The 12,471-nt window shown below is 40.3% G+C and overlaps 1 protein-coding gene across 1 annotated transcript in view; it reads right to left on the bottom strand.

Annotated features, from left to right (window-relative positions):
• Positions 1 to 2,900: 2,900 nt before the first annotated feature.
• FAXC (failed axon connections homolog, metaxin like GST domain containing) overlaps positions 2,901 to 12,471 on the bottom strand; it is a 43,929-nt gene continuing 34,358 nt past the window's right edge. The window contains exons 5-6 of the mRNA XM_038393595.2: positions 9,834 to 9,950; positions 2,901 to 8,286 (exon numbers count right to left, since the gene is read on the bottom strand). Of these exons, the coding sequence (XP_038249523.2) occupies positions 7,997 to 8,286; positions 9,834 to 9,950 (407 nt within the window). The 3' untranslated portion in view covers positions 2,901 to 7,996. The remainder of the gene's footprint in view (positions 8,287 to 9,833; positions 9,951 to 12,471) is intronic.

Genomic DNA, 12,471 nt, shown 5'->3' on the forward strand with positions numbered 1-12,471 from the left:
CCACAGACCACTTGTGCCACAATAACTGGGTTTCTGCATATAAAAGCCAGGGCCAGCATTAGGGGGTAGCAAGCAGGGAGATTGCCAGGGGCCCCCACGAAGCTACATTGCTCAGGCTTCAGCTTCAGCTTCATCCCCAGGTGATGGGGCTCAGGGACCTGGGCTTCAGCCCCATGTGGTGGGGCTTCGGCTTTCTGCTCTGGGCCCCAATGAGTCTAATGCAGGCCCTGCTTGGGCACTGGTCCCCTGAAACCTGCTCAAGATACCCTAGGGGGCCCCAAACTCCTGGTTGAGAACTACTGCTCTATTCTGTCTGTAACATGGTTGGATTATATACTATAATTATAAAAACTTTGGGTCCCGCAATTCTCAAGTATCCTGAAAACAACAACCTGTACATTCTAGGAAAGATTAGTCAGAATAACAAATTATAATGAGAGGTGACACAAACACACTGCTCTGTAAGAATACCGTTACAATCAGTGAAGCTGAAAAAATAAGGGCTAAACCCTGTATGTCGCACTCCAGTGAGTAGTCCAATAGAGGCAAATTGTTAACTGTGAGAGTTATTAGCCACTGGAATACTGTAACAAGGGATATGACAGATTCTCCATCACTTAAGTGAGCTCACTTCATCGGGCGCATTCACTTGGAACCTTTGGGTGAAATCCTGACAGCAGTGAAGCTAAGGAAGTTTTGCTATTTACTTCCGTGGGGGCTAGCATTTACCTCTAAGTCAAAATTAAATGTCTTTCTAAAACATATGCTCTAGTTCAATCACACATTGTTGGGCTTGACGTGGGAATTATTGGGTGAAATTCTATGGCCTGCGTTATGCAGGATAGACTAAATTATAAGCAGGCCAAACAGGATTTGGCCCTAGAGGTGCAGCACTATAGTTATCACATAAAACATTCTTCTGCAATAAGATTCCTGTGCTGTACACACATGCGTCATTTCTTTTCCCAGTACTAAATCCTGGAACTTCAAAATCTATGCAAATAAGAAGCACTTTATGTTACTGACTACAGAAAAGGAATGAAAGAGAGGCCCTCCATGATGACCATCAAAGTAAGGAGTCCTCAAAATTGCCGAGTCAGAGCTGATTAGTTTTGCATGTGTCTCTCCTCTAAGGTAAAGAAATAAAGACCAGAATGAGCAGTTCTTCCATCCCACCCACACATGGGCCTGATCCTGTGAGGTATAGAGGGTGCCTTCAGATCATACTGATTTAATCTGGAACATAGGAGGATAGGAACTCAGGACATATAGGACTGGAAGGGACCCCCTGGGTCAGTGAGTCCAGCCCCTGCTCTCACAGTCAACTCCATCTGTACCTGGAATTGAAGGCACAGAGTATCTTACAGCACCAGGCTCACTGATAAGTCTAAAATTAAATTCCATGTGAGGCTGTCTGTACCAAAACTATTTCCAAAAGTCTCCTACCAGGTCTAACATCCTTTAATAAACACACTGACAGTTCTCCAGAACAAATAGAGACCTTTGTGGAAGGACAGCCCAATAACCTCCTCACATAATAGTTAATACCTATCAAAAGAAATAACTTCTTTGTCTATTTAGCTCTAAAGAATACCTGCAGTTTATGGTACTACAAAGCTACTGGACACTATACATACTGTAACTGGGCCCTTCAAAGGTCTACATAGTCAACTTTGTCTATGAGATGTTATGAATGATTAGATAGAGCTACCTTGACATTCCTCTTAACTGCAGTCACCAATATACATATGTGTGACTCATTGCTGTATTATGCACATCTGTTTCCACCTCCCAAACTGGGGTATGCAACATAATTTTGCATTTAATGAGCATAATTTGCTGAATACAAAACATATCCATGGGGTACTCATGCCAAATCCATAGTGTTACACGCATGTATAACTATTTTTCTTCTTACATTGAGAGTAGCTCTAGTGTCAAAAATCAAAGGACTCCGATTATTATTATTTCAACATCTAAGGTCAAGATCCACTTTAGTCCATCCCTTTCCACAGAATTTCATTTGCTGTGCACCCCGCATAGATTTTTCCACATAACACGTTTTTCCCCCAGGCAACATTTTGTAAGGTTTATTACTTAACACATAAAATCCTTTCAATGGAAATAGCAGGAAACTGTCATGATTACTTGAGCAGACCTCACTGACAAAAGGAAATTTGTGTCTCGACTGTTGCTAAAAATATTTCAGGCAATATTTTTCAAAGAGAAAATGGATTCAAGGGGACATTGTCAAGGTTTTAAAGATCAAAATGCATGACCTACAGTGTTATAATTGGATGGGGACAGTCCTCCAATTTTTAAATATCATTTGATTTGTTTTTTAAATCTAGCACAACATCCATGAGATTTTTGTAGGACTTCTAAAACCAACAGCGTATGATTCCTCTATTAACTGTAGTCAGAAGCAGTGAGCTCTGCTGATGTTGCTGATGGTGCTAATGGTTATAAACAAATCCACTTCAGCATGACAAGGTGCTACACAATATGAAGTTGCAATTGCTGTTAAATAAAAAACAAGCAAAACGTAAGATGCAAGTCACCATTTGCCAAATGGGAAAAGGGGCTAAAAATATTTCTGCAGTATGTGGCTGGTGAATCTTGCCCATATGCTCAGGGTTTAGCTGATCGCCATATTTGGGGTCGGGAAGGAATTTTCCTCCAGGGCAGATTGGAGAGGTCCTGGAGGTTTTTTGCCTTCCTCTGTAGCATGGGGCATGGTTGACTTGAGGGAGGCTTCTCTGCTCCTTGAAGTCTTTAAACCAGGATTTAAGGACTTCAATAGCTCAGACATGGGTGAGGTTTTTCATAGGAGTGGGTGGGTGAGATTCTGTGGCCTGCACTGTGCAGCAGGTCGGACTAGATGATCAGAATGGTCCCTTCTGACCTTAGAATCTATGAATCTATGAATATGTATTCATCATCCCCAGAGGGTTTTATAAAAACAAACTTAAAACAATAATTAACAGTTGGACGGCAATATTATTAAAAAACAAAATTGAGTGGGGGGAAATGCTCTGACTTTTAACAAAATAAAGAGCCAGATTCAGATTTTACTTAAACGGTATAAATCAGGAGTGACTCCAGAGAAGTCAATGGAGTTAACTCACATCAAACAGTATGAGATCAGAGGCTCAGATGGTTTTTTTTCATGGTAAGAGCTGGGGAAGTAAATGCCACACAATTCCACCCCCTCCTCCTGTGCAGAGCCCACGCAGCATAAAGATCCTTCTACAGCAGCGAGGGAAGGGATGGGTGGAGCAAGAGAGGCACCTACGTGAGCCTCCTTTCTGTAAAGAAAAGGGGAGATTGACGTATGGAGGATTCTTCCATATATGGACCGAGAGGGAGGGGGCACAATCTGTGCCACAATCAAATTCAGATACTGATACATTAATGAGTAATCCAAAATTCTAATCCATTATACTCCTCTAGTAAAGAATACCCTGGATGCCCCAGTTTCAGTATCCTACATTACAGACCTAGAGATTCCCAGGGCCAATCTCTTGCACTGAGCCAGCATGGACTGTGACTGCTATGCAGGCAGTGCATGTAGTGTCTGATCCTGCAAGATAGTGACTGTTTCCAGAGTGACTTGAAGGCCCTTAGACTCATTCCATGTGTCTTTTTGCTGAGAGACTCCACAGAGAATCTTAGCCAGGCTTCCTCAGCGAAAGAACAAGAGTCACTGGTAATAGTGAGGGCAAGGATAATAAATCAGGTGACAGAATGGAGATTAACTGTATATAACACAGAAGGGGAGGAGGAATGGAATGCCCCTTTGACAGTTTTCAACTCAATATATTTCATCAGAGAGCTGGTCAAAAGAGGTAGGTATTTTCCATGAAACAATTTGAAGGAAATGAAAATTTTGCATTTCTGACAAAAAAATTCAAAAATTTCCAAAAAAATTTCAGGGGGTGGGGGGCCTTTTTCTCTCACTTTTTTGCCATTGTAAAAAGAAGCAGGAAAGTAAAAATGCAATGTTTAATTTCTAATTTGTTTGTCAAAAAACTAAAGATTTGAACCAAAACTATTTTTATGTATTTATTGTGAAGAGGCATTTGTTTTAGCCAAAGCATTTTCCACTGAAAAAAAGTGTGAACAAAATATTTTTTGACCAGCTCTAGCAGGAAAAACAGCAGGAAATATTTGTTTCTGGACAGGTTAAATTAGGGTAAAAATGTCCTGTTATGCCTTGAAAATACAACGTACATGTATATTTAACATACATACATTGTTTCTGCAATTTCTTCTACATTTTAAATCAAAACAATACTGTAAGCAACACAAAAATGCACACTTTTCCACGGTACCCATGATGAGGAAAATGTTACTAACTTCCTCCTTTAAAAACCTGAGTTGCTCCTAAGAAACAAAAGGCCTGGCATGTGTTGTAAATCCATTCACACAACTGATCAATATATAGACAAATCAGTGCAGCTAGAAAATTGCAGCTGATACTGACAAGGACTGCTGCATTTGTAGTCTCTTTGGATCCTTACAAATTTTTTTTAAATGTTACTTTCCTAAGACAAAATGTGTTACTGCGCTTGTTAGTTTCAAGTTAAACCTTCACTGGAAAATTTGTGGATATTCAGAATAAAAATAAAAATCTTAGCTCATAAAGTGACTGTTGCACAACTTATTTTTCCAACTTAAATTTCAATGGGAGATACTTCTATCTAAAGTACACTTCCTCCTTCTTTAGGGACTAAATCTGCAATTCTAAGAGTAGCAATTTTTATTCAAGTGGTCCTATTGATTTCACATGAACCTCTTGATACAGCAGACCATTGGTCTAAATATTGCCCTATATTATTAGACCAGTTTCAATCCAGGGAGGTGTTCCAAGTTTACACTGTTCTAACTGGGGGCACTGTGTCTGTGACTTCAATGGGAAAACTTGCATAAGTAAGTTTTACTCACATGAATACGAGTTTTCTCCCCACGCTGTTTGCCTGTCTCTGTAATACAGAATTCTAAGTATTGGAGATACCCAGAATAGGCCATCTAAATTCAATCCCCTTCCCTCTCCCATTCCTGCTGTTGTGTGAGGTTTCTAATATCTAAAAGCCACCTCCAGCAAGTGTTTGTCACAAGACATGACACAGATTTTTAATGATTTTGCTCTAGCCACCTCTCTCCAAGGTGTATGTATGGAAGCATCAAAATGCATGAGAATGCACAACAGTAGGGGCAGGGAACCTTGTTAGCAATCTAGTCATTTGTAGCGAAAGGCTCCAGAGTGCTTTTATTTTTCACTCTCCCCAGAGATGGGAAGACACCAATAATCATATCCTCTAACTAGGTTTTTATTTGCCATTCTGAGTGAAAATGAGTCTAGTACTGTTTCAAGGTAGACAATATATCATAGTTATAAGGGAGAATCTGTTCAGATAGGCTTGAGGTCTGGAATTAGAAAGAATTTGGATACCTACGAACATGATGGACAGAATGCTGCTCTCTCACTGCTTTTACATCAGTCTAACTTCACTCATCTCAGTGGTTACTGCTGTTTACAGCAATGTGGGATCAGAATCAGACCCCATAAATTTAGAGGGGGAAAGTTAACCTTTAGAATTCTGGTTAGATTGGGTCCTTTCCCTTTATGATGGACCACAGTCACAAGCAGATTTGTCAGCCTCTGCAACTGGGGAAGATGCAAGTGCCTTATAACTCAGGTTAATCTTTTAGCTACAGTAGCTTATTGCTGTGACACATCCATTTTCAGCAGCGGACTCCAGACCTGAAACTCAAGCTCCTGACATCAAAAAGTTGAAAAAACCACCGACTTCAAATAAAGAGCTTTGAAAGTTAAATCAATATATAAACAAAACAAACAAAACCGATATAAACAAGGGTCACATCTGACGTTTTTAAAGAACAAAATTCCCCTGTCAAATGTGATTCTTTTGGTCAGATTTCAACATCTGAATTTCTTCAGGTAACACCTGGGTTGAATGATCTGTGGGGTTTCAAAGGCATTTCTGACCAATCATGTCTGTCCTTTTAGTCCCAAGGCTTTACCCTTTGTGTCCTGTGTTTTGTGCTTAGTTTGCTGACAAAGTTCATAAATGATTGGATTGCACCTTCCTCTCCATCATCTGCAAGTCAACTATAGCTCCAATTCACTTCATGAATAGTACTCATCCATGAGATTGGAAATGTTTGACAGACTCATGACTTCAAAGGAATGTCTGCCTATTTTAAGAAACAAACACAAAACTATGCATCCCACACTACGCAAGCCATCAGCTGTCTTCATAATAGCTGTTCCCACCTAAACTCAAGGAGCAACCACCCGGCTGGTTGTGGATCTCCACATGTGAACTGTGACTCTCATATTCCAGATCCACAGCTGGCTCTGTGATTCCCCGGAACAATCAAAGGACTCCGAGCTAGAAGGGGTCTTCACAATTAGTGAAAAGATCCCCAAAAGATGAATTTCTTTTAAAGCTTTGGGAAACTCCTCCATTTATTTTGAATTCTCAGTATTAGGAGAAGCAATAACAATCATGAGAAGAGTCCTCAACTGCCCCTTTTACCCTTAGCTTCCCAGAATACAAGATACAGGAACAAGTTATTTATCAGCTGCATGACTAATAATGTTGCAAAGCGGTCTTGTTCATGTAACAACTTTTTTCCTAAACCATGAAAGTCATGCTTAAAACATTTTAAAGGACACCGTCAAGGTTAGTGGACCCAAAATCTGATTTTTCTTAAATATATTTACAAACACCTTGACATACTTTAATTCCTCATATGCTTTTTCTCTGCTTGAAATCAGTCAATCAGTGTCAGCATCCAGTCTGGCATGGGGAAATCCACACAGGCTACAGAACTGGCATAGCCAGCAAGTTCCCTTCTACACACTCCCACCCACCTGGTTATAGGGAGTGTGTCAGGAGCCCTAGACCCAATATAGTTGACCTACCTAGCCTTCCCCCTAAGGCATGTTGAGTTCTGCTCTGGCACTTCTGAGGATCTGGTATCTTGAATTTACATAGTACCTTATACTCGGCAGCACTCCAAAGTGCTTCGCAAACTTTGCCAACTGATACACAAAAACTAGAGAGACTGAAGTGTCCAGCACTGCAATGTAGTTGACTCTGGGGTGGTGCACTCTAAGTGTTTAACTTAACAGTATCTAACAATACCACACAACAGTTTTCAGTGGGAAATGGAAAGAACACTTGACATAATCGAAACTGCAAGGGGAATTTGGATGGGCAGGAGTATATATATACCTGAGATGGGGTTTAGCCAAAACTCCTAAACAATCTTCTGAGGGATTATTAGGTAATAATTTAAAATACTCTGAAGTCTCCCTTTCAACTAAAAAAGTTATAAAACTGAAAGATTTCAAGCTATTGTACAGAATAGGAATTATAAAATGTTGCTTTTTGCATGAGCACATTTTCTTCTTGCCTTTATTGATTGACAGTCTGTGCACTGGAGACCAAACCCCTGCTCCTCTCCTATACACACTCACACGTAACGTACACACCCAGAGTGCAAGAAGCTGTTGAGTAAAGTTGCCCTGGCATCCTGTTGCATTAATACAGTGCAGTCACTGCTTACCAGGAAGGGAGAGGGGAATTCCAATAAACACTTTTCCCTTTCTGTCAACCCCTTGCTGTGAAGATGAGAAACTCAACACACAGCAGCTCTCATGACCTCTCTGCTCCACCTGTGGTAGGTTTGCTTGCATGATTTTGGAATCTGTTTTCAGTGGGAGCAATATGTAGGCCTAAAATCCTCCTATCCTCTGGATCTCTTGTTTGCCTTGTTCTAATTGTTTAACGTAGGCTCCATCTGAATGGATTTACAAAATGAAATAAGGCTGAAATAGTCCAGGTAGCATGTGAAATGTGTCAAGCACAATGATCTCTTCCACACTGGCATGAACATGGGAAAGTTGGACTGGTCCCAAGAAGTGGCATTTCTGACACAAATGGAGAGGTGCTTGGATACATCACTTGCATTGTGCGTGATCTGTATAGTCATCCATGTCCACATCAGAATCAAAGAGCGAGTGTCCAGTATAATCTGTGTCAGGGGTTTGGGAAATACTGTTCTCTGTCCCCTCCTCATCAAATGTTTCTGTCCTTGAATAAAAGCTGAAGTCCTGCAATGGGGTGTGAGTCTTGCTAGCTTCACTACTTTCCTCAGATTCGTACAAGGTGTTATCGTCGTCCTGGTGCCACTCTGGCCAGAATTTCCTCCTTATTCTTTCACAGTACATAGCAAGGTTAATCAGTTCACCTGCAACACAGTAAAATAAGCCAGTGTAAATATTCCTAATCATTAATCCTGTGACAACGTTTACTGCAAAGAAAATTCACAGGAGTGGTCTTAAAAGAAATCTTCCTGGCTTGTTTCCAGGGAGGCATTAGAGACCTCTTTCCAAAAGGCTAAGTTGCGATCAAACATAGTAACGGTACTGTTTACAAGTTCAGTCAAATGAAAAATGCAAATGGTTGTGACTTGATTAACGTACCTGCGGTAAGCAGGATCAAAATGAAAGGATTATGTATAAGCGTAGCTATAAAGTTAAGCAATTAGAATTAATCTTCATGAATGTGACTCAAAGGAAAAAGATTACTGATTTTATAAATTTGTCACAATAAAATTGTTATGCATTTTGTACAAACCTGGCATCCAAAGACAGAGTTTGGCCATACATATTCTATGTACTTATTAAAAGAATATTGTGCAATTGGAGGCAAATTTTGGTTTTGGACCACAAGATGGCAGTACTGTTTGCAAGATAAATTTGGCATTTGACATACAGAATTTTTACATGGTCACTGTAGCACACCCTTAGGTATTATACACATTAGGGATGGAAGGATGGAATGAAAGTATTTTTCTTATACATTTATGAAGATATTATAAAAAGCTCAATGAAGGACAAAACATAACAGTACATCCAGGAAAAACACGTGTGTGCAGTATTTCATAGCATGAGCAGCTGTCTGGTTAGGGGGAGTCAGCCTGGAGAGTACTGTATTGTAGGGGATGGGAGTGTCCATCTGATTATTTTGGTAGGACAGATGGGTTTCAATCAACATAAGGCTAATTCTTGAAATTCATGGGTCCCCTAAGATTTTGTCTGAGATCCTTCAGAGATCAAAGTCATAGAAGAGAAGCATATAACAACAACAATACCCAGCTCTTATATACAGTGTTTTTCATCAATGGCTCGGGGAGAACCTTCATATTTATCATGCATCTATGACTCCAGATCAAATGTGCTCAGCTTACCAGTAAAAGGGTGGGTTTTTTTTCTAACTGCTAATTCTGCAAACTTACCTTGGGATCCAAAAGTGAAGATGGGCTCCTTCCTCTCCCTGTATCTGCAGTAGCCATTAAGGTTCTGATTTCACCGGGACTACTTGCAGAGTATGATACTACTCAGTGTAAGCAAGTGAGGCATCATCTAGCCCAAAGTGATTTCATTATCAAACACTTTGCGAACATTAATTAATTAACAGAGCAAAGGCCAAATTTATTTAAACAGAGTGCTGTAGTGTGTAAGCTACCAAGTACAGCAATAAGAGCAACTAATGTGAAGAATTTCATGGGGGGAAATGAAGGCACCTTTGGATAGAAAAACATCAAAAGTACAGAGTACATCAAAAGACAGGACACTCTAGCTGAACTTCTAGGCTCATTCTGTCTTCAAATGTCATATGATCCTGACAGTGTTCTCCTGCATATTATAATGAGATCCCCCTGAAAGCCTGCCCTAGGCCTACAAGCAGAGAATGCTACCAAAAGAGATGTCCAAATCTCTAAGATTGTTTTACCTTTAATTAGTCTCTCAGGTCTAGTCCCTGGTAATGTCCACATTGCTTGAGCCAGGTGCCCAAAGACAGTGGCATCGAGAGTGGAAAGCTTTGGTCCCATGATGTACTTCTTGTCACCTGTAAATGGTAAAATGGTGAACAGTTATGGATGTGCAGGTACCTCTCCCAACTATAACTATAGATTGCATCTTTTAACATGTGTCTTACTGAAACAATTTGACTGGCAACCCATACGCTCCCCAAAAATATCCGGTTCTGGGATCTATGCTTTAGCAACTGCATGTGGGCCAAATTTTGGCCTGGGCACAGAGAAGGTTCCCAGGGATGGACTCCATTACTGCTATGTAATCCTGTGCAAGTCAGTTGGCTAATTGATCTATAGTGTTACAGAACCACCAACCCTTCTGCTCCCCTTCTTTCTGCCATGCCCTATGCACTGAGCAGCAGAATCTACCATGGCATGCAGAGAATACACACTGAGTTGATTTCGCTGCATTCAGGGCATTCTCAACCAGTAGTGGTTGAATGTATGATTTCCTCCTGTTAGGAAAAATCAAAGCTGGCCTGTGATTAACATATTTGCTGAAAGGAGCTGGCAGCCCATGGGTATCTGCACTAGTCTTTCACCAGTGGAGATCTGGTTTCAGGTCCTTCCTCAGATTACAAGTGAAAATGAGAATGTGTGACTTCAACTGAGTACTTACTTAATATTTGTCCAAATCCAAACCATCACCCCATTTGGTATGATTGGCAACTTCTGCTCAAAAGAGGCCTAGTGCTGGAATAGTTAAGTGTGTCACAGTTCAAGGCTAGTGCATGCCCCTGGATCGGTGAGGAAGTTTGCAAAATGCCTACTCACACAATGCCCAGCTCTAACCAGTACTGTTAGATCTCAGAACCACCTCCCCATTTCAGCCACAGTTTTACAGCAATTTAAGCTGCTTGTGAAGGGTACCAGAATGACAGTCCTGGTGTCTGAATTCTTCTGCTTATCCACAGACCAGGCACAACATGGGAAGGAGCAGAGAAGCTTCCCTACACTGTCCCTGAAATACCCTACGATCTGGACCTCAAACCCAGAGGGAGTAATAGGTTATTTTATTCTCAGTCCCACTCAGTCACTTGGCCCTTCTGCTGAGATTGCCAACGATGGTGCAACACTGTGATGGGGACACTAGTTCATTAGAAATGAAACTGAGATCACTAAGTCATTTCACCCAAGCCACTAAGGAGCAGTTCTATGTGGACTGCTGGGGGGGGGTGCTGTAATGCTCTGCTCTCTTCCCCAGGCTGTACCTAACTAGCAAGAACTAGCCTTAAGTAATGGCATTTTGTCATACATTTCTTTATGGAACTGAAATGTCAGTCACATGTAAAAGTCACATTCTTTGGACTGTAAGGTCTGCAGGGCAGAACTGTCTTTTCGTTCTGTTTGTACAGTGCCTAGCACAAAAGATCCTGGTCTATGACTGGGGCTCCTAGGCGCTACAATACAAATAAATAATTATAATCATCACACAGGTTTCAGAGTAGCAGCCGTGTTAGTCTGTATTCGCAAAAAGAAAAGGAGGACTTGTGGCACCTTAGAGACTAACAAATTTATTAGAGCATAAGCTTTCGTGAGCTACAGCTCACTTCATCGGATGCATTTGGTGGGGAAAAAAAATCATCACACAGTAAGGTATGACAGAAGATTCTTTTGAAAAGCAATTCAGATTCATCATCAGGAAAGGCACAGCCAATACTGTATGGATCTGAATCATCCAAATCTATTTATCCCACTTCTCAGTGATAGTCTTCCTCGGTTTGGTTTACACTGCTCTGGTTTGTTGGGGTTACTAGCTTTAGGTTTATTAAACAACTTCAAGCAAAGCTGTACAGTAATACAATGCAGTCTATTCCAAAATACTACACAGTCTACTACTCAAGCATCCTACATCGTAGCAATGCAGCTTTGTGAATAACCGAGAATGACAACTTCCTCTACGAAGTCAAACAGAATATTAAAATTGAACACTTTTTCCCTGTGAAAAGACCAGCTACTACATAAGTCCATTGTCTAAATAGAACTATCAGGTAAACAATCCCTCTGGCAGCAGGAAATGCAGCAAATGTCTTTGTGGTAGTTATATTGTGTCTAGTCTTGAACCATCTTGTACAAATCTCAAAAGTTGTTCCCAACACCACAGTTACATACTCTGAGCTAAAATCCCGTTTTACCTGCTGCGAGAAATTTAACACAATTTAATTGTGCTTCACACTCAAGTCCAGAACAGTGTTATGCTGGGAAGTAACACTGCATTTTGGAGTGGATTTTTAAAAATCTATTATTTTTAAAAATAATATTTTTTAAAAATATCAGAATTTATTAATTTAAAATTGATTATGTTCACTTAAACATATTTTTATTTTCAAAAATAAATCTATTTAAAATTAAATTTGAAATTATGACAGCCTCTCTTAAGGTCTAAGCTTACCATAATGTATTAAAATCATTTAAATAAAAAATAATATTAAGCCAATCATGTTTGCTGCTGAAGTTTTAAAGAAAGTCATATCAGTGAATTAGTGAGTCACTGGCTAAGCACCCAGCAGCCAGTGTTGCTGACGTGCTAAGCCAGCTTTTTACAACAGTAGC

This window comes from Dermochelys coriacea, chromosome 3 (assembly GCF_009764565.3).
Source record: "Dermochelys coriacea isolate rDerCor1 chromosome 3, rDerCor1.pri.v4, whole genome shotgun sequence".
In the NCBI taxonomy this organism is placed as follows: Eukaryota; Metazoa; Chordata; order Testudines; family Dermochelyidae; genus Dermochelys; species Dermochelys coriacea.